This window comes from Macrobrachium rosenbergii, chromosome 43 (assembly GCF_040412425.1).
Source record: "Macrobrachium rosenbergii isolate ZJJX-2024 chromosome 43, ASM4041242v1, whole genome shotgun sequence".
NCBI classification, from domain to species: Eukaryota; Metazoa; Arthropoda; class Malacostraca; order Decapoda; family Palaemonidae; genus Macrobrachium; species Macrobrachium rosenbergii.
In genome coordinates, this window is record NC_089783.1 from 22,655,082 (window position 1) to 22,680,670 (window position 25,589).

Below are 25,589 nucleotides of genomic sequence, written 5' to 3' on the forward strand. Positions count from 1 at the left end.
TTCAGGCAGAATGCATTAAGTCTTACTTAATGCTTTCTACCACGTGAACATGTTCACAGTGCGTTTTGCCATTAAATAATGCAGAAGGAACGAGGAGACAACGCAAATAATTGCTTGTTTTCTCGGTATAAAGACAAGATAGACGTATCTCATCATAACCATTTTCTTCGTATAAATACAAGATAGACGTATCTCGAAACAACCATAAGATTCTCCTCTTTCTGACGATTTCACAGGTACTAAAATCTCGAAAATGACATTTTTGGAGATAATGCGTTCTGCCTTTTGGCTGCAGAATGAATGACAAGAAAACCTTGAACATCTACGAAAAAATTAAGGAAAACATAGCAGAAAACTGGTGTGATAACACTAAAAAAAAAACTGCTGATCAGCAGGCCTTGATTGCGCACGTTAGAACTAAGCGATAGGGATAGGTTAAAGGGGGAAGATAAAAAAATGTTTAAATCATAAAGAAATAACTGAGAACTTAAAACACTTCTAACTTTACTGCCCAGCATATAATAACATCAGGAATAGATATGGTTGGATGGAGCAGCCATATCAAGAAGACAGAAAGAAACTGATGGCTAACATCTTACTAATCGCAGATATGTCGAAAGAAGAAACTAAAAATAGGAAGGAATTTATCAAAAATACCTGGTACTATACTACATAGACACTATACATCAACAGGCAGGCAAAGAAGAAATACAACGGGCAAGGGAGGCGTTTCAAAGGCGAACCACGTTTCTTATTACTACTACTGCCATTACACACATTCATCAACAAGGTAATGGAAATCAGTATAAAGTTTTACTCTAAATCATTGTCAAATTTTTGGCTTGAAAATATCAATGCCTATGTTTTAATGTGTGCTTTGAATGTTTTCAGAGGTTTTTCTTGTTAGCTAATAACCTAACCAAACACACGTGACCTAACCTAACCGAGGGTACCAGTCCCTTACGGTGGTGCGTGATATTATTATTATTATTGTTATTTTTCAGTAGATGAAACCTATTCATATGGAACAAGGCCCACAGGGGCCACTGACTTGAAATTCAAGCATCCAAAGAATATGGTGTTCATTAGGAAGAAGAAAGAGGCAGTAGCATAGTATTTTGGTTGCTTATTAACAATTTACCATTATTTTCTGGTGGTCAACGGTAATTAACCTGTATTCAACATCAGAACTGATTTTTTGTATGCTGGCAATCATGGAATGCAATCGCACATGCGCTGTGTAATTATAGGGGAGGTTTTGGTAAAAAGTGGAGTTTCCTTCACGGGGATCTGAAGTAACACGGCCTGCTAGGTTAGGTTAGGGTAGATTAGTATAGTTCCTTTTATAATAGGTTTTCTTAGCCAATCCGTTCTTGGACATATGGCTCCCTAATGACTTGCGCATGTGAGGAACCATTCCATAATAACAACGTGGCAGAGTGCGGAGTTACTTGGTAGTTTTATCAAATGCAAGAAGAATAGTATTAGGTTAGAAATGCAGTGCATTTTCTCTTGAACTTCTGAAGTTCCAGTTGCACAAAATTCTCTGGGAGGCTGTTCCACAGTCCAAATGACCTCATATATTTATAACAGTGATAAAATCAATGCAACCTGTTTTAGGTGGTGGAATGGAGGACAAGCCTGACCCAAAGATAGATGGTGCCAATTTGGTCCACCACAGATGAGGCTTAGTAAGTCCTTCAAGTTTCATCTTCAAGGAATTATTGTAATTTCTTTCAACTGTATGTAAGTTTTGTTTGCAGCATGGCGAGTCTTGACAAAAATGGTGTAAATTTCATTTGAATGATTTTGTCTCCATGCATTAGATTTGGTCAGTTTGTCATGGTAGGCTTGTGTACATGTATCATCAAACCATGGCTGGTCATTTGTCCTAAATTTGATGCATTTTTAGGAACATATTAAAATAGCCATCAGCATTTCATTTAAATTCTTCTTGGGATCAGGATCTAATATAGCAACTGAAATATTTAGTGCCTAATAAGCTTCAATAATGCAATCCCAGTTGGCTCTGGATTTCAGCCAGACTGTTTTTTCATTGGTGGAATTAGGAATACAGTCAACCCCCACCTATTCGCGGTTCTGGATTATCGGCTTCTCCGTGGAACGTATATCCACATTATTCACAGAAAATTTGCCTATTCACAGAATTTTTCATAGAGAAACATTCACTAATTACTGTTTTTTTTATGTTATTTTCATGACTACATACATTTTTCATGATAAAACTATTAAAATAGGCAGTTGTAAGCATTTTTAGCTATTCGGGAGGGGGAGGGGTTGTGGTCCCTGTCCCCCGCAAATCCTGGTGGTCGACTGTACTGTATACTGATTGACAGATATGTCTATCTCAATGGGGCAATGATCAGAAATACCTACATATTCACAGACCTCGGACTTGACAATAACTGGAATATGTGTGAATGTGAGGTCTGATCTATTACCAGAAATGTGTGTGGGTTCCTCAATTAGCTGGACAGAATCAGAGGATGCACAGAACTCAAGAGTAGACTAGCCATGTTGATCTGTGGAGTTTGAATTGAGCCACTCACTGTGCTTTGCATTACAGTTTCCACAAATAACGAATGAAGCTTTTGAATCCCGTGACTGAGCCACACCAATCCCTTCCAGAAGACAGTCATATATAGATTCGTCGATATTTGGATTGCAGCAAACAGCAAATACGTAAACATTGTAGAACTTACTGAAAATTTTAAAACACAGAACTTCATGGTAACTACACTCCACATTTTTCAGACAATAAATAAGTCATCCAGACTTAATGTATATAGCCATACCTTGCATGTGGGATGTTACGACGATAAAATCCAGGCCATCCAACCCCGGAATTAAAAACTCAACCTTTGACTTGTTACTACTTACAAGAGTCTCAGATAAAAACATCGAATCATAGTTACGGGCACAACTCTCGAGATCAAGAAAATTTGACCTTAAGCCCCAAATATTTGAGTAAAGTACTTTGCAATTTTTTTTTACTGTAATGAGTAACAGGCCCAGGGTTCAGCTCAATGTCTCCTGAAAGAATTAAAATTAACAACATACAATCAGTATCAAAACTAATAAATAGACTCCTAACAACATTAACATTGTAAAAATCAGCAGAACAATAAATAACAGTACCATCAACAACAACAGTAATGTATTTACAAAAATTCTATTGAGAGCATAAACAAATGTTACCATACATCATTGAAAAAAAACTCTGGAAATAACTGGTTGACAAGGTTTGGCCAGCACATTTTGTAAGGCAAAAGAAATCCACCAGATTTGCCACAACAACTTTGGTAAGGACAGTCAGGATGGGTGTAGAAATAAAACAATCAAAAGGAAAAGATTAGGTAAGGACAGTCAGGACGGATGTAGAAATAAAACAATCAAAAGGAAAAGATTAGGTAAAGACGAAGGCACTTTCCTGATAATCCACCAAGCAACTTTTGCTTTCTCATCAGCCTGTCCTACACACTTTTCGATAAAATAGGAAACTGAACAAAATAGAGGATAAATTCCTGGTTGTACCATCAGGCAAGACTACTCAAACCCAAGACCATGGAAGGACATGGTACAATATGGGTATGGCACAGTCCAAGGTTGGAGAACAAGGTTTGCATTCAGAGTAGCTTTCTCCAAAAAGAGCTGCCTGCCAAGGCTAAAGACTAAGACTGTCTTCTACCCTAACGCATGTATTAGTTTGAAATCATTCCATGAACTTAACTGTCAGAATGAGAACTATCTGTGGGATTAAAATCCTTGTATTTCAGTCATTCTGTATTTTCCCCCAAAACAAAAATCCTGTTTTCCCACTGTGGTTCCAGAATTGTAGAATGTAAGGGTGGGTTTGCTAATGAAATGAATGTTGTAAATGTTCAAAGCATAAATTAAAACATAGGAAAATTATATTTTCAATTCAAAATGCAACAGGCTAATGGTTTAGCCTAAAGTAAATTATTACTAATGTAAGAAATATGGATTATTGCTAATGAAGAGGAACTTTTCTTAAATACCATTAATTTGCACCTGTACCTGCTTAGTGTTCAGCTTTCCATGGTTTGGACTTGTGGAGGAGCAACAAGAATAATAATGGAACCAGTAGGCTAATCAACCCTACTAATCAATATTGGCCATAATCAGGGGAGGCTTTATTATACAGTACAGTATACTGTATTCAGGTGATATTTTCTGGTCTTTAGATCCATTGGTAAATGTAAAGGAGGAGGCCACATGAAGATATCCTTTGTTAACATAATTTTTTTTTACTAAACAGTATAGAAAATGCTGCATATAATGCAGCACAGCACAGGTGAGATCATAGGAGAAAATTACCGAAATAATAAGAAATCTGCCATCTTTTGTTTATGTTTTACGTTACCGGTAATCTCTTAGCGACTGGTACTAAACATGGTGGAAACTCTGTGGGACACCATGTTTAGTACTAGCCCCTTGGGGATGAAATTAAAAACATAGGCCAAATATGATGAATTTCTCAATTTCTTGGTAAATTTCTCAAATTATCTCTCCATACTGCATTATATACACCACTTTCTACATTGTTTAGCTGAAAGCTTCAATTAAACAATATACAGTATTTGTGTCATCGTTTTCTTTACATTTACCTCTTTCCAGTATGTTATTCAATTAATAGCTATAAGAGAGTGTAGGCCAGCTAGGCCTATGACAGCCTACCTGCCTGACCATGACTTGGCCTGTGGTAGGCAGAGTTGAGCAGGTGCTTGCTAGCTCAATTAAAATACCAGCCAGACTTTAGCCCATACATAGGGTTAGAGAATGTTGATTCTAAAACCACAATTTTTTTAACTATCGAAATATGTTTTACCCAATAGGTAATCATGTGACTGTACTATCCTACTGGTATTAAGATAAATTAGATAAGCTGTGACTTCAAATCAGTAGCTTTATTTAACTTAAGACAACACAATGATTTGTATAGTCATAAAGAGGCTATACATGTAAATTCTTGTCACATTCACCCTGCCTATTCAGAGTCAGCTACAGGGTAGTCCTATACATTAGATAAATAAATGTTGGGGGTTTTGTGTAATATCAGTCGAGTATTGTAAAGGAGAACAAACCTTTGCTGATGCAGTAAGAGGGGCAGGAACTCTGTCCATGTAAATCACCTGATGAGCTGTCATAACTAGCATTGCAAATTGTAGTACTTGATTTATGATGTCACTGCATAAAGTTTCATATATTTATTTCAAGCTATTAATTCTATTACTAGTGTACAGGCAGTCCCCGGTTATCGGCAGGGTTCCATTCCCGAAGGTGTGACGATAACTGAAAATTGGCGATAACAGCGCTTATCCGCACTGATAACCGGATATCGGCACCGCTGTTAATTGGGGATCGGCACCGAAAATCCAGTTATCATCGTTCAGACAAGCACCATAAAACCAGATTGCCAATAACCAGGGACTGCCTGTATTACACTACAGTACTTAGTGTCTGTTTTTTTTTTTTGAGTATACAAACTTTAGTTTTCTATATGGCTTACCCTTGATGAAAGGTAGTCCAGTCACTGAAGCATTATAATAAGGTAGTTAAATCATGGCAGGTGAGTGAGGAGACTAGGTACCAACCCTTTCACTTGATTAACAACATATATTTTCTTTTGGGAGCCTTTTTATCCTTATATCTTTTTCTTCATGTGTATTGTGATTGTCATTGAAACTACGTATTCTGTGGTTTGAATTGTGCTGACTTTGGCTGTTGTATTGACTTTGAGTTTAACTGATGTAAGAATGATGATGTTGGATGATCCTCCTGCTCATAAGAATAATGGTATGAAAGAGTGGGTGCTAGATTCATGACCTCTTTTGATGTTAACCCTCATTCTTACTATTTCCATAGTGTCAGGAGTGTAAGTTGTCACTGAACTGTGTTGAGTGTCTTTCGTTGGTTGCCTTACCAGTTGCAGGAGTAAGAGCTCAAGCTGGAGAAGTTGAGGAGGGCACCTTCCAAAGATGATACACTGCAATTCTCCCCCTGCCCTTCCCTGATCTTCACCAGCTTTGACCCCAGTTCAATCAAAAGAAAGTATGTGTGGACCAAGTTGGAGTTACAGCACTTACCATAAACCCCATCACTCCCACTTCAGTTTCCAATTCTCCTACTTTTGCAGTCACAATTCAGGTATCTACAAGAGACCAATGAGCTTTCTCTATACAGTATGTCTTTCTCAGCCAAAAGCCCCTTGGCTGCCTTAGTCTCAGCAGGCCTGCTGCTTTGGCAGTTACTTCTCCATCCTAGACTGTTGTTACCAACACTGTTGCTGCTCCAGATGCTCCTGTTGTTTGGCTTCCATCTCAAGGCCTGAAGTCACTTATGATGTTTTGGACTGGGATTCTGTGTCAGGATCTCAACCTAGGCCCTTGTCACAAATCCTTTGAAAAGCATATGCAGGGTTGTGTTGTTGTATATCCACCCTTTGCTTCAGCTGAGGGATATTTTCAATCTGTTTGGGACCCATCTGGACCTGAGGGTCTTTTGCCTGCCCATTCAGGCTGAGTTAAGACAGTTTTGTGAGGTCATCTGGCTCATTTGTAAGCAGAATGGCCTTGGGGAAGGAACCAGGTTACTCCTCAGCACTTAATGTCCTTCATGTGTCTTGAGTTTTGCCATTAAGGCTTTGCCATCACTTCAGATGGCTTTGTCCATCCTTGCTCATGGTTTACTGAAGGAGGTGGACCCTTATTTTTGGATTGGAGAACTCCCTCTCCAACCATCACTTGGCCAAGTTGCTTCCCACACCTCTGATATACAACCTTCCCTTGGAATGGTTTTGAAGAGAGGGGATCTTCTTGGCTGCCAAACCAGGAGTTGTCCTCCCCTTGCTCACAAATGTTATTGGGAAGCTGACATTTCTAGGTGGAGGAACAGCATGTCATTGTTTTTGGACATTGCCTCCCTCCTAAGGAGTGAGTATCCATTTAAAAGGTGAAGGTTGTTCCTACATGATATACAAACCATTGGTCCTTTGCATTAGGAATTAACTTACGGCGAAGCTGGAAACAGCTGTTAAACTCTTGAACAAGGTGGTTAGGCAGTAACTACTGACAGGCAGGCGGGAATACCCGCCTGCCCGGATGTAAACATTCCAGTCTGCTTTCAGCCATCATACCTTGCAGACATGTTATCGGAGCTCTTTGCCCGACTTTTTTAGGCTCTTTTTTTCCCCCTGTACGATCTTTTTTGTATTTTTGTGTATATATTGTGTGTGTGTTTGATATTAATATACAAACCTACAATTTGTGATAGCCTTGCGTAGGCTGTCGTTCCCCAGTGTGTGTCTTGGGATTGGCGGCTAGGGGTGTAATATTTTCGCTCCCCTTTCATTGACTGAGGCGTAACAAGTTCGCTCTCCTACAATTGGGCCTCACTCCCTCTGTGTCAAGGGTGTGACTGCATCCCTATTCTGACTCGTGCTGAGTGTTTGCTCTTTGCCACCTGCGCTGTGGAAGAGTTGCCGGGAGGGAACTTTGGAGGGGGGTTGCCAGGCGTCATTGGTAAGTTTAGCCTCCAAGGTGCCCTTAGTAGCCTCTCCTTCCTTGTTTCTCTCCCTGTAGCTTTCTTTTGCTGCCTCTCCTTCGCCCTCTTCGCTTGCTTATCAGATGAAGATCGTGGGGAATGCTGGGTGGTGGGGCGACCTTTTCTCAGGGGCCTCCTCTTGCTTCGTAGGGCAGTTCCCCTCAGAGCAAGAGGAGTCTCTCTCCATTAATCATCATTGCTTTTTTCTGTCAGGTTGACAGTGAGCATTGTAGGCACAGCAGTAGTTGGCTGGATATCCCACTTTGGATGTCTTAGTCTGGAGGAGAACCCTCGATGCACGTACAGTGAATGCTTCGGGATCGACCACAGTACCTTGATGAGGTGGCGTAAGTCCACATTGGTGTCTTGGTTTCCAACTCTGTGCCCCATTGATGTGGATCGACTGTATCATATGCTAGCTCCCATGTATGCTGTGGCACTGCCTCTGACGTATCTGTGGTCCCATCCTGTCCTGCTGTGCCTCCTATTTCAGTTGCCCCTGTTGCCACGGCGACAAGTCACGGGCATCTCCTCCTGGTTTCCTGTTGCAGCTGCCCTGATTGAGGGGGTCCCAGGCAACTGAAAAGGCCCTGTCGGCCGAAGGAGAGGAAGGCTGCTTCTTCCCCCTAAGAAGTCCTTAATTGGATTTCTAGGGGCTGCCTCCTTTCGAGGAGGCATTGGGATTCGTATACTTCTGGGTTTTGTGTTTCGGGAGCCACAGGCATGCAGACTTCGGTTTGCACTCTCATCACCAGTCCCAGGGGTTCCGCCTCTTAGACTGGTGCTGCTTCAGTCACTTGTTTGCAAGCCACTCCGAATGCTCCAGATTCTGTAGAATATCGAGTATCCCAAACTAGCACTAGACTACTTTCCCCCATCCCAGTTCAGAAGCAGCACAAGAGAAAGGGCCGAGGCACCCAGGTGTCTCGGCTCTTCTGCCAATGTAAAGTACTGATGGTTTGTATATTGTGTAGGAACAAATCAAACCTGGGCCGAAAGGCAAACTGGAATGTTTACATCTGGGCAGGTGGGTATTCCTGCCTGCCTGATGATAGTTACTGCCTAACCACCTTGTTCAAGAGTTTAATGGCTGTTTCCAGCTTTGCTGTAGGCTAATACTTAACGTAAAGGACCTCAGGTTTGTATAGTTAGGAAAAATACCATTTACTTTCAAAAACTGATTTTGTGTTTACAAGATAAAGGTTTATATTCTCATAGGAACGTATTGCAAATTCAAGTCAGTTTGCATTATTGTACTGTAATACCATATCTAACCAACCCTGCTTTTTGTCCCTGGTGCAAAGGAAAAAGGGATGTTGGTAGTCAATTAAGTGGGTGGTCCCCTTCCCCCTGTCTCACCTGCCACTAGTTAACCACCTTGTTACCAGGTTACAACCACCAGACCAGTTTTTCTAATGGTAATCCCATTAAAGATTCCAGCCAGTTAGAGTACTCATTTAAGAAGGTTATGTTAATGGTTTGCCCACTATGGGATGATGCTGTGTGGTGTCAAATGGAACATTTTAGGCGGTAGCTTCCTGGGAGATTCTTGGAGTGGCTTTCTTTTTTATCCATCTACTTTCTTTGCTTTATTCCTGCTGGGCTGTTGACTAGCTTTTACATGCTACAGTTTTCACCCCACTGTAGACACCATCAACTACAGTATAACAGGACTGTTGGGATTATTGGTATATTGATAATCATACCAGTTTACCAGTTGTATGGCAGTGTATACTGAAATTGATGTTTCTTTCATATTTAGTTGTATACAAGAAATGTGATAGCCACTGTCATTTACTCTTAAAAATTTACTCATATTTTTTTCTAAGAGAATGAAACTGCCTATCTCTTATATTTGCATTTTCTTGTTTGTTTTTAGTGTAAAGCATTCTGATTTGTCTTATTCTTACAGTATTTGTATTTCAGTTGAATATGGCAGACAGCCAAGGGATTTGGGAAGCTGATTCAGATTTCTGTCCATGCTGTGGAGCAATCCTAGACTTGAGTGCAGCAGACAAGAATGTTACCTGTGTTGTGTGCAGGTCCAAAGTTAGTTTAAATGGTAAGTGTTTGATAGATATGTTTTTTATAGCATGAAACATATTTGTTCCTATGATGATACAAATATTTGTCCTTTATACAGTATGGATATACTTCCTGTGAAAGCTGGTCCAGTTGTTAAAAGCTGATGACAAGGTAGTTAACTTATGGCAAGTTATTGGAGGATGGGAGACCCACCCATTCACTTGATAGTTGGCGTCACTTTTTCTTTGGTCACTTTGCCATAAAGGTGTCCGCACTCTGCTTGACATCTCATGGCTGTTGCTAAAGTTGTACTGTATCTTCTTTTTACTCTTATTGCTGACTTTGGCTTGTATTCTGGTAATGTGTTTGACTGTTGTAAGAATGGTGGTGCCTGATTCTTCCCCTGCGCAGGAGGTACATCAGCGAAATTGTGTTGGGCATGTCACCTTTTATTCCAGACTTACTATGTTTGCTTTTCCTGCAGAGGACAGGAGTGTATGATGCATTTCTTAACTGTATAGAGTGCCTTGCTTGGTCAGCTGCTCTAGGGAAGAGATATGGTCCAAGAGGAAAGTTGAAGAAGGCCCTTTTTGAGTGCAACACACTTCTGTCTTCCTGACCACTTCTGTCATCCTCCTAGGCTTCAACCTAGAAAGGAGGCAGAGTGGAGAAGGGAGAAGAATGATGAAGCTGGCAGTCATCTCCTACTGTCATGAGTTGGGGGATGCTCGTCACACCACTGGGCAATGTGGTAGTGATGGGGGCAGAACCCTGGGTAGTCTGTGTCCTCTAGGATGGCTATCAACTATCTTTCAAGGACCAGTGCCCTCCCTTTCTTCATAGATTGATCCCATTCCCTGTTTATTGTCTAGGATCATAGAAATCTCGCATCTTTCTGCTGAGTTTGAACAGTGATGGAAAGGGTCCACAGGAACTCATTGACAACTGCTTACCAGAGTTTTCCAGTCAGCTTTTCCTAGTGGAGGCTGGTCATCAGTCTCTCAACTGAACAAGTTTGTTCATCAAAGTCCGCTGAGAACGTAAAATCTCACAGTCTGTGTTGGCTACCATCAGAAAGGGCAACTCCATTTTTTAATAGACATGAAGGAAGTATATTTCCAAAATCACAATTTTTTTAAAGTAAATTGTATTTTTCCTAACTATACAAACCTGAGGTCCTTTACATTAGGAATTACTTTCAGCGGAGCTGGAAACGGCCGTTGAACTTTCAAACAAGGTGGTTAGGCAGTTAACTACCATCCGGGAGGCAGGGGTACCGCCTGCCCGGATGTAAACATTCCAATTTGCCTTTTGTCCCAGGTGTCAGATTGAGGGGTGGCATGAGGTGGGCATGAAATGTAATGTAAAGGACCTCAGGTTTGTATAGTTAGGAAAAATACATTTTACTTTGAAAAACTGTGATTTGTTCCGACACGATATACAAACTGTCGGTCCTTTACATTAAGAAGACTCACTGGTTGGAGGGAGGAATCTGAGTGAGTCTCTATTAACTGGCTGGAGTTCACCACACCTTGTATTCCCTTCCTGACCGATAGAGCGAGGAAGGTAAAACTGCCTCTGACAAAATGATCGGGTTGTAAGAAATGTGAGATCGATTGTCAAACTTCTGGGTCCCTTTGCATGAAAGAGGAAGCTTCAGTTCATGTAAAGTAGGCTAGGAAGAACTTGGAGTCGGTGATATTAAGGCAATCACAAGCATTGGGTTTGTCTTACTGTCATGGTCTCCTTCCCCCCATGCAAGGGGAAGGAGAGGGGTTGCTTCCATAATCCTGAACGGAAATAGAACGGAAGCTCTAGTTGAGTGCTTACCTGCTTCGACCGCCAGATCCAGCATGTAACGGCACGTCCGCTCCCTGCCTGTGGGAAGAGAGCCGAGATGAGGAGAAGGAAGAGAGGCCAGCTACTCCACATTCATTCTCCCGATCACAACCGTACATCTTAGGCAAGACGCAACCTGTCCTGTTAGAGGAGCTGGGTAAGCTACACAACTTGTTGAGCAGCCACGACAGGACCCAAGGAGAAAGTGTCCAAGGACTTGTGTGCAACATCCCAAAGGTAGAAGGAAGTAAAGGTGATCTGTTGGGACCACACGCCTGCCTTCAAAACCTGCGGAACTGACAGGTTCTTCAAGAATGCGAGGGAAGGACCAATGCTGCGGACTTCGTGAGCTCTCGGACGAAGCGTACTGGTTTCGTCTTCTCCAGCAGCAGAATATGCTCTCCTTATTGTCTCACGAAGCCAGAAAGAGATCATGTTCTGGGACATTTCTTTCTTGGTCGAGCCAGTTTGGATTTTGCTAGGGCTACAAGGAACAGAGTTTTCTAGTTAAGTTAGTTGTTGTCGAACGGAGAGGTTCAATAGAGGGACCCGTTAACCACTCGAGATCTATGTCCAAATTCTAATATATGGAGTGGACTCCTCTCTGCCTTGGAAGTCTCGACAGAGTAGACTCCTCTCAGCCTTGGAAGCCTCGAAAGACTTCATGGGTCTCTAAGATCTTGGTTATGACCCTTGACAGAATGCGAATTCTTCTTGCCCCGAAGGGTCTGGCCAACCGCAGTTCTGTGGGCAATTTTGGTGCTAAGAAGAAGGACTTTGTCCCAATTGGGATCTCCAGTTTCGTAAGTCCCGAGTTGGCTCGACCCTTAGGAACGAGCCTTACTTGGTTCTGCCTTTCTCTTGCAGAAAATTGCCAGATACCTCAGTACTGAATCAAGGTTCGTACCAGGGCACTGCCTTGTCCTTTGGACAATGGCCAAGACCTTGGGGTCTTAGTCATCTTGACTTGACCTTGAGTTCAAGCCAGCCCCCCCCTCAACTCCTAAGAAGTCCCAGGCTTCTATAGAAGATTGCAGAACATAGCTTCTCCTACCCCTCTAGGAAACTGCGCATAACTGTGTCTCTTTCCCATAAAGGAGGAGGGAAGAAGGGAATAGAGAAAGAAGTATCGACTGTGAGGTTCTCCTACTGCAGATTCCTGGATGAAATGATACTTATCAAGTCTCTGGAGCTGGCAGCAACATTGCCGAGACCTGGGAATGGATTCCTTCAGGAGAAGTATCTATTTCCCTTAGGTCTCGGCAATTCTTTTCATCCCGGTTCCTCTCCTGTGCTCCTGATTCAGGAAATGCCGGCCCGGCTAGAGCTAATTGTCTCGGTATCCTGTCATCTTGCAGAAGCTTCCCCATGGCGGAGAATGGAAGTCTTGCTTCCATTCCTCTGTCCTTCTTTCCTCTTCGAAGCATGAGGAAGGAGTTAGGCTAATGCTTGATTGAAGGAACCTTCGAATATGCTGGCATATTCCACTAACATTGTGTGTCTACTTACAGATTCACCAGTCGAGGAAGAGGCGCACACCTGTAAGACTTTGTCTTGAAGGTGTGGGACCAAAACGATTAGTACCTTCTCATTACCATCCTGGGCTCAAGGCAGCCATCTGGCATTCCAAGAATTCAGGATGAGTTTTGCGACACTCAGTGGTTTGTTGAACAACAAACCAGAGTAGTGTTATTTGTCAACAAACAAGAGGGAATAATTTTTTCCTCCTGTTACATCTGTCGACAATTGCAGGTACTCGAGTGTTCTATAGCGCACTCGACATCTCAATTAGCCAGATGCATCCCCGATGGGGATGTATTGGCAGGCGAGCTTGGCCTCGGGTTGAGTGATTGGGACGGAACGTGCTGCTCACTCGAAGATTCACGAAGAGATTGCTCAACTGAGAAATCCCTACCGTCTTTCTGTTGCCTCCCTGCACAAGTCGGTAGTTTTTCCTCGCTCCTTCAATCCAGACCTGGGGGCCGCTATGGTGAGGCATGCTGTCTTTCAAGGAAACTTGATATCTACATTTTTCCCTCTGTATTTGTTTCACTAGGGGTTCTCAAGCATTGCTCAACCAGAGTTAGACAAATGCCGAAAGACTTCACCTCTCGCCTGACCTGATAGCCAAGGCATCAAGAAGAGTTCTGCTTGACCCAACCCTCTGTAGCAGCTACACAAGAAGCGGTTCTTCGGGCAGTACATCCTGGCGTGTTTGGGACTGGGAGACCTTCCAGCTTCCCTTGCAAGCATAGGCTTTCTCACCGAGCGGCAGCGGCTATAGCTGGATATCTCTTGAAGTCCTCTGCAACACTCCCAGGGACTGGAGCCATTTTTGCTGGTGGGTGTCGTTGCGGAACTCCTTCTCGGGTCAGAGTCGCTATTCAAGTCTGGACTTCCTCGTCTTCTCTGCTGAGGGTTGCTTCTTTCCATTTCATTTGTGAAGAACGTAGGCCCTTGTGACCTAGTCTTCTATCTGAAGTAGCCTTCTCCTCAGTCAAGATTTAGCTACGGATGAGAAGCTTCTTCAGTCCTGCTGTCCCAGGGAACTGTTCCCTGGGTGGCATGCGACTCTCGTTTAGGGTTCCTGTCCCATGCTGCACGCACCCTTATGGGAGTCTTTGGATAGAGATGTGCCCTCGTAGGACCATCTCTCATCTTGCTCCGGCCTTGGCATAGAAGATGGAAGAATAGGTGAAGGGGATCAATACCTCAACTCCTTGGATGTTGCAGGTGGACTCCAAATCCTTTGGGATCTGTTGTCGGGTTCAAGTTGCCTTGTTCCCCTCCTCCTTGGACTTTGTATCGATGATCCAGATCATTCGTTACTTTGTCCTTTTGGGAGCTGTGGTACTTTCCAAAAAGGCTCGACACTCCTAACTTGGATGTCATCAACATTTTCGCTAGTACTCTATCTCCCAAGGAAGTGTCTAAAGACACATCTTCCTCCTGGCTTCGTGAAGCGATCGAAGGAGGTACTCAGCAGCTGACGATGACGATACCGGTACCTTCCACGCGAGAGCTCACGAAGCTGATGGCTTGGTCCATCCCTTGCATTCCGGAAGTTTCTGTCAGGCTGGAAGCAAGACGTGGTCTCATAGACCACACTCTTGTCTTCCTATGGTCTTGCCCACAGGCCCTTGGCACCTTTTTTCCTTGGCCCTGTGGTGGCTGCTCAACAAGTTGTGTTTTCTTACCCAGCTCCTTCAAAAGGATGAGTAGCATTTTGTCTAAAGTGTTGGTTCTGGAAGTGAAAAGGATACCGAGAGTGATTGGCCTCTCTTCCTGGCGCTGATGTGTTAAGACTACGCATCGAGCACCCATTCTATTTTTCTTATAGAATCATAGAAGCAATTCTGTTCCTTCCTTTAGCAAGGGGAGGAAGGAGAGTCTGGCAATAAGGGAAACCCTATCTCAGCTTTTCCTTACTGCCTCCGACTCTAAGATTCTTCCAGCCTTTTTTGTATGAGTCACGTTTCCTCACTCATGCGAAAAGGTCCAGTATCTGACATTTGATCTTGCAGTTCCTACACTCCGATCAATATGTCAGAGGCTCAGGTACTCCTCCTCACTCTTTCGACCAGGAGGAGTAGCCTAGGTGTGCAGAACTCCAGTCAGTTCAGGAGACTCACTCAGATTCCTCTCTCCAACCAGTGAGTCTTCCTAATGTAAAGGACCGACGGTTTGTATATCGTGTCAGAACAGATCACAGTTTTTGAAAGTAAATTGTATTTTTCCTAACTATACAAACCTGAGTTCCTTTACATTACATATTATGCCCACCTCATGCCACCCCTCAATCTGAACCTGGACCGAAAGGCAAACTGGAATGTTTACATCCGGGCAGGCAGGTATTCCTGCCTACCTGGCGGTAGTTACTGCCTAACCACCTTGCTCAAGAGTTTAACGGCCGTTTCCAGCCTACGCTGAAAGTAATTTCTAATGTAAAGGACCTCAGGTTTGTATAGTTAGGAATAATATAATTTACTTTCAAAAATTGTGATATTGTTATGTATTAAGTCTTGCGTATTATATTGCGCATGGTGAAGCTCTGCTTATGACTGGCATTGTAGGTTGTTGTGGTTTGCGATTGGGGAAGCACAGTCAGTTGTAGCAAGATGTAACAGCACTGTAACCACTAAAGCCGACGTTTAGCCATCTGCATCTTAACCCTCTATCTCGGGCCATCCCGTAATAGAGACTTTCAGATATGTGTTTACTACCAAAAGAGTCAGAAGGTAGCAAACACAATATTTACATTATTACGCTATTTGGAAAAGGAAAGTTAAGCTTTACCAACAATAGTTGAAGTACACAGGGTATCATCATACAGACATGTTGCAAATCCTAAGAAACATTAATTGAGACTTGCAGAAAGTAATTCATTACCATAAATACTGCTTCAGCAATGAATGCTTTGTTTATATTTATTATGTTAATTAGTAAAGGTGGTAGCGCAGTAAGCTAAGCTACTGGTAGTTAACTCATTTGATTGTGAATTCACTAATGTAGCCTAGTGAAATATGATCAACTTGAATCAGATCTTAATAGCAAAACAATAAAATACTGATCCTGAAAGCTGTAGGCTTGAAGGCTACCTGAAATTTATAATACTTCACCGAAATCCGGTTTCCAACCGGCACATTTAAGAACAAAGATGCCATCCACACTCGGTGTTTACTCGAGTGTGGCAGAAACAGGCTGAGGTTGTCTGCAAAGTCATTCCTGGTATTCCTGTGAGTGGGTGGGACCAGTCATCTGCACTAAACTTTGAAGCATTACCCGTGAATTTTTTAATTTAAGCTGCCATGCAAGAGGAAACTATAACTATGTAATTACTTGGTAAGTTACTTATATAAAACTTAATTTTATCAATTTTATCATGAAAATCTATGTTTACAGTATTATAGCTTAATTTAATGATGTTCCTGTTGTATTACTTGGTCAGTGATGTACAGTATGTTGATATCTGGTGTTGTATGTTAGTTTTATTTATTACTTAAGAAAAAACTGTTCACCTCTCTATTTTACACCATTCACTTACATTCAAAGTAAATGGAAATGGTTTTTTAGCTGTTGTGTTTGAAACTTCTCATATATTGTTCTGTTATATTGTCAAGTTCTGTTATGAAAAATTTACTTATTCTATAAAGTTGTTGACTCAAATACTGTAATGTATAGTATATCACTAACATAGGAAAGGTATATATTCCAACAATGTAATGTTTAGATATACTGTATAGTGGGCCTATAAGTGTTTTCTTATATCCTTCTCAAATTTTTATATTATAGAAATTCTCAGACGGGAGAAGGCATATACAGTGAAATTCAACTCCATTAAAAATTATCAAACAAAAGCAGTTGAGGGTAATGAAGTTTTCGGACAGATGGACAGCAGCAGGGAATGCAGTAAATGTGGCAATGTTGGCATGTCATATACTACAATGCAACTACGTTCAGCTGATGAAGGTCAAACAGTATTTTACATTTGCCCCAACTGCAGGTAAGTCTCTCTCTCTCTCTCTCTCTCTCTCTCTCTCTCTCTCTCTCTCTCTCTCTCTCTGTGTGTGTTGAGGCCTCAGAAAATGATAGTAGTGAAAAACAGCATTTATTACTGTAAGCAGCACTAAAAACTTGAGGAAAAAGTTGAAGAATGGAGTTGGATGATGTTGATGTTGGAAGACAGAGGCTTAGCAGAAATGGGGAGGGAGGAAAAGGTAACAGAGAGTTCTAGGTAGCAAAAGGGAAGAAAGCAACTAGGGGTGTAAAGGGAGAAGGAAAAATGGTATTGCACTGAGAAACTGCTTTGCAATGTTGTCACAGAAAGGGAGATTCCACATTGGGGACTAAACAATCAAGGAACAAACTGAAACTTATTAGAGTATTTTTTGTTGTAGACCTTTAAATATGTAGCATTTGTTTTTAATACTAAACCTTGTAAAAGGAGCTCCCTAAGGAGGGACATTGAAATTTCATTGTTAGAACAAATGACATATATGTACAGTAATTGTTTTATGAACAGTTCTTTGTTGTAGACCTATATTGATTACTAGAATAAGTGTTAGAGAAAGAGAGCAAGGAACTTCCTGAGAGTGAGAGAGTTGTTAACTCCCATCAAAAATACCATTATGGTTTTGGACAGCAGCTCTTGGTGACTCAACTACCAATCAGAATATTTTGCATTTGTTACTAACCTCACAGCTAACTTTTCCCATTGGCCTTGAGTGGACTTTTTCTTCCAATGTATGACACCATAAACACCCAAGGTTATTACAGAAGAAATTTTCAAGTCTACTTTTTAGCTTGTTTAATAATGTTTTAGTAATTAGCCTAGTTATAGTTTTGAATGCTTAATAGAAGAAAGGAAAATAAATCTGTTACAAGTTTTAAGTTCAAAGTTGTTTCAATTTGGTTCTTATAAAATGTAATTGTTAATGATCATTTCAAAATGCTGTGTACATTTTTTTAAAATGAAGTTTTCCTCTAGTCCTTTTTATGATATATATGTGATTGGTGATCCTATTTTAAGTGGAGAATTTTCTTTTATGTATACTGTATTCCTAAAATGAGCCTTTAAATAGAAAAATTTTTGGAAAGCATAGTATTTTAAAATGCAAATAACTTTTGTACTGTGCAACTCCATACATGTTACTCATCTATTTACATATTTATATAAAGTATTATATTTTGGCTGTTTACATGCTGATGCAAATAAGACTAATTTCATGGTTTTTAGTAAAGGACTTAACCTTCATACATGTTATTTTATCTCATTACACTATTTTTACACAGGCTTAGTTTCTTCTGGCTTGCTGGGAGAAGGGAAATTCAGGAAGGGGAAATATACATTTTAACAGTCTAAACCTTTCTTTTGTATTTTCAAAAACAGAAAAGAGAAGACATTGCTTAATTTGATTCTTAGGATAATTGTTTGTGTTACAGAACAGGATTTTTTATTTTGACATAGTTTCATTTTTGTAATGTTCATTTTCAAAATAAGTGTTGGTTTGTATGTTTAATTATTTACATTTTTGTAATCAAAAAGTATTGTATTGTTATTTCTAAAAAATATTGTATTGTTGTTTCTAAAAATAGATTCTCTCTCTCTCTCTCTCTCTCTCTCTCTCTCTCTCTCTCTCTCTCTCTCTCTCTCTCTCTATATATATATATATATATATATATATATATATATATATATATATATATATATATATATATATATATATATATATATATATATATATATATATATATATATATATAGTTAACCCCCTGTGTTCATAGTCTCACGATTCACGGACTCACCTATTCATGGATTTCTGTATGGAACATATATGCTCATTATTCATGAAAATTTGCCCATTCACGGTATTTTTCAATGAGAAATATTCACTAATTACAGTGAACCCCAGATTCGCTGGGGATGCGTCCCACACCCCCTGCGAATACGTCAAAGCCACAAATGCTTAAAACCCCTCTAAAAACACTTAGAACTGCCCATTTTGATAGCTTAAACCAAGAAAAACCCTGTAAAATGCTTATACCTGAGTATTTTAATAGTTTTATCACAAAATGTGCATTTATTCGTCAAAATTATACGAAAATACAGTAATTAGTGAATATTTCTGTGAAAAATACCGCGAATGGGCGAATTTTCTGCGAATGATGGCTAGATATGTTCCACAGAGAAACCCGCGAATGCGTGAGTCCGCGAACCATGAGAACGCGAATAAGGGGGGTTTACTGTACTGTATTTTCATCTCATTTTCATGACTAAATGCACTTTTTGTGATAAAACTATTAAAATACTCAGGTAGTGCTTGAGTTACAATAATTTGCCTTACAATAATTCGATTTTGCAATGGGGTAAGCAATTAATACCGATAGACAATATTTATAAAATATTTATAAATTTTGTGCAGGTGCACAGGCAGCAGCGTACAATCAGGCAGTGAGAGAGACCAAATTACAATAGACCAACTTCTTTTCTTCCATCTCTTGATCCCATCTTCTAGTTAAAAAAAGTAAAAGAGAATGATAAAAGTATTGTTAGTAACGTTATACTCTTGCGTAAATGTGTACAGCCATAAACAACCAAACGAGAAAGTATTGTTTTGCTTATAACTGAATAGGATAACAACAACCCTTTACCTGATATTTCAACCATTGTACAAATGATGTTAAGTAGAATAGGACTGATATATTTTTACATTATACCCTTATTCACTATGGATAAAAGATCTGCAAGGAAATATACTGCTAAATTTAAGCTGCAAATTGTAGCTGAAATTGAGAAAACAATGTTCAAGCTGGTAATGACTATAAATTATCGTGCATCGTCAACATGAATGAAACTTGACCGTAATTAAAATTGGAGAGAAAGTATTTTAATCAAAACTACTGGGTATGAAAGAACACATTATTGCTATTTTTACACCAATAAATGATAAATATGTAAAGCTCGTATTATGATGAAATAAAGTGAAAATATCAAATGGAATCTTGATTTTTTTTACACAAAACAAACATACCCCCAAATGGCCAAGGTCATCTATTAACAAAAAAAATAGCTAAATTAATTTCACAATGAGTCATATTTAAGTTATCCTTCTACTTAAAAACACTTCGTATAACGAAAAAATGACCTTGCCCTGTAAAAGAAACGAGCAGGTAAAAGTTACTGCTACTGCAGATCCAGGCAGTTTATATTGCGGCCGACTGACGCCATGAGAGACAATGGAATTGACTGTGACCTGAGGTCGAAACAATAAACAATAATATGCAGTGAACGAGTACAAATTACAATACAAAACATACAGAGCTACAATATAGATACAGTCTTGATGCCTGTGAATGAAGAAACATGTGATACACAGTGTGTGACATTCTGTAAAAATGATTAAAATGCGTGACCTGGCACGTATTTGTAAAGTCACCAAATCAGGATAGTGTTTCGCGGCGCCATTAAAAGTCTCCGCTGAGCTTGTTTTCTTTGGTGACTTCCCGTTTCTTCAAGCTCAATTAGTCACGCCTAAAACGTGCCAGGTCACGATTTTAATCATTTTTACTTTATGGTATTTATACAAAACATTGTGTATAAATAAAATATCTAGAGATTCACTTACGCCAAATAGAAGCAAGAAAAGTGCTCTGAACTGGGTTAAATACAGCAAAATAAACCTACTGCATAATCAATTGCCAGATCAAAACATTGATCGCTATGATCGCAATTTATAATACACAAGCAGTATAAGACTATATACAACATCATTGGATACAGTCAATTAAGGCATAACATTTTAAAAGATCCGTGGAAAAGATGCATGTTTGTTACGTTGATGTTTGTATTATAAGATGTGAATAGAGTACTGTACAGTATAATGCTGGCTAGGCTACAATATACCATAGTGTTGGCTAAGCTAATTCTTGTTTGTTATTCAATTTCTCTTTGAATTGAATTATCAAAAGTCACTCTGCATGAACCTCCAGAATTAGCTGATATTAATAATTACTATACCGTGTATGTATAGAGTATACTTTATAGTATAGGCTAGGCTACCATATTTGTATACATGACACTGAGTACCCTAGTGTAGACTAGGCTATATTCGAGACACATTTTTCCAACAAATGGTGTTTTTGGAACCTACCCCATCGTAAGTAGGATAATACCTGTATAAGCATTTTTATTTTGTGTATGTATGGGTGTGTTTGTGTGTTTGTTTGAACTATGAAAATAGGCAGTTCTAAATGTTTATAGAGGGTTCTAAGTATCCACGGGTTTTAGCTATTCAAGGGGGCTTGGGTACACATCCCATAAATACGGGGTTTTACTGTCTATATATATGTATATATATATATAGATGTAGGTGCATATATATGCATATGTAATATATATACATATATATATATATGTGTGTATATATATGTATGTAATATATATACATATATATGTGTGTATATATACATATATGTATCTAATTATATGTATGTATATATACACATATATATATATATATATATATATATATATATATATATATATATATATATATATATACACATACATATATACACATACATGTATATACATATATACAGTATATATACATAATTTATATACAGTATGTACATAAATATACATGTATATATGTATATATATGCATACACACACACACACACACACACACACACACACATATACATAATTTATATATATATGTATATATATATATATATATATATATATATATATATATATATATATATATGTACATTTACAGTAGATGTATAATATATATATATATATATATATATATATATATATATATATATATATATATATATATATATATATATATATATATATTTACATATATATATATATGTATATATATATACATATATACATATGTACATAATACAGTACATATATATATGTCTATGCATATATATACATGTATAGATATATATGTAGATATGTGTATATAAATGTATAATTTATGTATGTATATACATATATGTACATATATATATGTATATATTATATGTATATATGAATATCAGCACGAAGGTGGACCATGGAAACCTACTAATTTCAGCATAATTCTTCATTTCCAATGTTCGGAATAACTATTACATCACAAGGGAATCTGTTGAATAATGAATAAAATTACCTTAAAAATTGCTCTAAAAATCAATAAAATTCATAAAATACAGCACAGTTAGAATACAAGATAATAAAACCAAAAAGACATAAAAGCAAAATCAAAGACCGCTAACCAACCTGATACCAAGAAGGCAGAAGACAGAATGCATAAATAAAAAGTTAACTTTTTATTTATATATCGATTCTGTCTTCTGCCTTCTTGGTATAAGGTTGGTTAGCGGTCTTTCATTTTGCTTTTGTCTTTTTGGTTTATTTATTTTTTTTTTTATTTTGTATTCTAACTGTGCAGTATTTTATGAATTCTATTGATTTTTAGAGCAATTTTTTATGTAACTTTATTCATTATTTAACAGATTCCCTGGTGATGTAATTAAGTTATTACGAAACGGTGGAAATAAAGAATTATGTTGAAATTAGTATGTTTCCATGGTCCACCTTTGCGCTGATGTGTCCCATTGGCCGTCGCCTACTTCTGTTTTTTTATAGATATGAATATATATGTATATATATATATCTATATATGTATACTGTATGTATATATGTATACATATTTATGTATGTATATATATATATATGTATACATGTATAAAATACATGTGTATATATATAATATAAATGTATATTGTCACGATGTGTTCCAAGTACCTGATTATTACACAACTAATCACAGATGTCGAAAATTTACCTCACTTCAGCCAGATACCTGAACTCACATAACAAAAAGAATTACGACTGAGTACTCTAACGGTAACAGTGATCCCTTAAAAAGTTCATTAATCACATGAAAAATCAAACTAAATTCATCAAGACTAGTGTGAGGTATTCAAGAATTAAACAAGAAATATACAAGAGTAAAAGGGCATCACTCCATTAAACAGCTTTAACTGTTTCCCTGGTCTTAATTCACTTCAGCAAAACTAAAGGAACAAAACATGTTTATCGCTTTGCCTTATGCACACAATTAATCTTATTCACTGGTGGTCAATAAATGAAACTTTTTTTTTAACATTAAATAGAAAAATTTATTTTCAAATTCAAAATTTATAATTAGAATTCACAGTCTGAAAAATTTACTATTACTTTAAAGCAACACAAAACTTAATTAATTCTTGAATTAAATTCTTAAACAAAACTAAATCATAAAACTTTAATTTACCAAGAAATTAAGTTAATCAAGCAAAATTTAAACTATAAAGAATTACTCAAGATTTTAAAAGAAAATCTTAATAAATGAAAATTAAATCAAGTATGCAATGTTAAATTATCAAGAAATATTTAAAATGCTGAGTAAATAAATGTTAAATCACAAATATATAAAATGTGAAAAATCAAGAGATTGCAAACACAAGAGCACAAAATACACAAAAGATTTATCAATAATAATTTCACTTAGGCAAAAATTTTTTTAACACACTTATTATACCATGGTAATAATAATTAAAATTCACTTTACCTTACACAAGCTTGTGAAAACCTTTGTAAAATCACTTGCAGCTGCTTTAGATTCACAAAACACTTTTTATCTGGGTGCAGTTATGATTAAACAATTTTACTAAATTCAGATCTCAAAAACTAAGACTTATACCAGTGACCACACTAACACTTTACATTAATAATTACTCTCTTTTGAAGAGAGAGAGAGAGAGAGAGAGAGAGAGAGAGAGAGAGAGAGAGAGAGAGAGAGAGAGAGGGTTGGGGGGAAACCAATTCTAACGGTCTCTCAATTCAGAATGAACAGATCTGAGGATTCCAGCAGGAAATTAAAACAATCATATGACATCATTAAGGCATTTTGGGGACAATATACTAGAGAAGGTTCTAGAAGAAGGAAGGTGACATCACTTCTGGCAAAATGTTTTGAATGCAACTGGGACAGTACATGATCAGAGCAATGCAATCTTAAACATGATGTAACTGCTAAGTGCTTCAATGCAACACTGGTTCATATTTCAAAAGTATGTCTTTACCAAAAAAAAAAATCGTATGGAACACAATAACATTGCAAAATCATTCGTCTTCTTCTTATATGGGACAAAGCTTTTACAGAAATCTTAACATGATCAAACAGATTTCAACTGGCTAATGACTGGCATGCTTTAAAAACAAAACGAAAAACCCGAGCTGGTTTCCAGAACGGATCAGCAATTGTTATTCTTGACCTGTCATCGTGTAACCCAAAACAAAGCACTCTCTTATCTGAACTGATGACAGATGACACATCTGGTCTAAAACTCGAATTTCTCTCTCCTGTTACTACGCTATTATCAAGGAAGATATTATTAATTCTAAATTACGCTGTTAGGTTATCTTAATCACTAACTCTTTTGAGATCTGATACTACACTATATACGATATTTCAACAATCATTATCATTACACAATACATGATAAATAGAAGAGTAAATATATCAAAACTATGTGATGATATACATATTACAAGGCAACATCATGAAATTCCTCCCCCAGAAGATTGGTTATCCTGGGTTTGAATCCAACGATTCACAACGGGATAAATAATCTGCCTCACAATGGGATGAATAATTTGCCGTGACATTATCTTTTCCTGAAATGTGTTTCACTTTTACATTATATGGTTGCAGGCATAAAGACCACCTGGTCAGTCTCTGATTGTTATTTTTCATCTTATTGATGAATGAGATAGGGTTGTGGTCAGACAACACTAAAATTTCTTCATTCCTAGGATGTAGAATACTGCTGTCATCTTCTTGAAGTAGAACAGCTTAAATTCCACAGTCAGATGCATCAACTTGTATTACAAACTTCTTATTGAAGTCTGGAGCTTGAAGCACTGGTCTTGAAGTTAAAGTGACTTTAACCTTCTCAAATGATTCTTGACATTCTGGAATCCAAACAAACTTTGTTTTTGGGCTGGTTAAGTCAGTTAAGGGAGCTATTATGGCTGAGAAATTTGGACAGAATCGGCGATAAAATCCAGCCATGCCCAAAAATCTTTGTAGCTGTTTCCTGGTAGTAGGGGGTTTAGCCTTACGGATACCTTCTACATTAGCATCAACAGGAGCAAGAAGGCCTTTTCCAACTCCAAATCCCACATACTGAATAATTGCCTTTCCAAACTCACTTTTTTTGTAAGTTGATTGTTAGTCTTGCTTCCCATAGTTTCTTGAATACTTTCCTTAAAATCTTCAGATGTTCTTCCCATGTATTAGAATAAATCACAATGTCATCAAGATATACACCCACTCCTTCTATAGATCCTAGCAGTTGATCCATCACTCGTTGGAATGTTGCAGATGCATTCATCAGACCAAGTGGCAAAACCGTGTAATGATACAGTCCAAAACGAGTAATGAAAGCTAACAGCAATTTAGCATTCTCATCTAAGGGAATTTTATAATATCTTTTCAACAAATCGTCTTGGAAACAAACTTGGCTTGCCCAATATTATCAAGTAATTGATCAATAAGAGGCAAAGGATAATTGGAATTCAGTTT

General features: G+C 38.3%; 2 protein-coding genes across 2 annotated transcripts in view; one reads left to right on the forward strand and one right to left on the reverse strand.

Annotated features, from left to right (window-relative positions):
- LOC136828649 (pre-mRNA-splicing factor 38B-like) overlaps positions 1-25,589 on the reverse strand; it is a 138,659-nt gene that overhangs the window by 73,692 nt on the left and 39,378 nt on the right. The gene's annotated exons all lie outside the window — the stretch shown is intronic.
- On the forward strand, positions 419-16,976 carry RpI12 (RNA polymerase I subunit RpI12). The gene is made up of 3 exons (XM_067086670.1): positions 419-790; positions 9,511-9,646; positions 16,741-16,976. The coding sequence occupies exons 2-3, from the start codon at positions 9,517-9,519 to the stop codon at positions 16,953-16,955; spliced, it is 345 nt and encodes a 114-aa protein (XP_066942771.1). The 5' UTR covers positions 419-790; positions 9,511-9,516; the 3' UTR covers positions 16,956-16,976.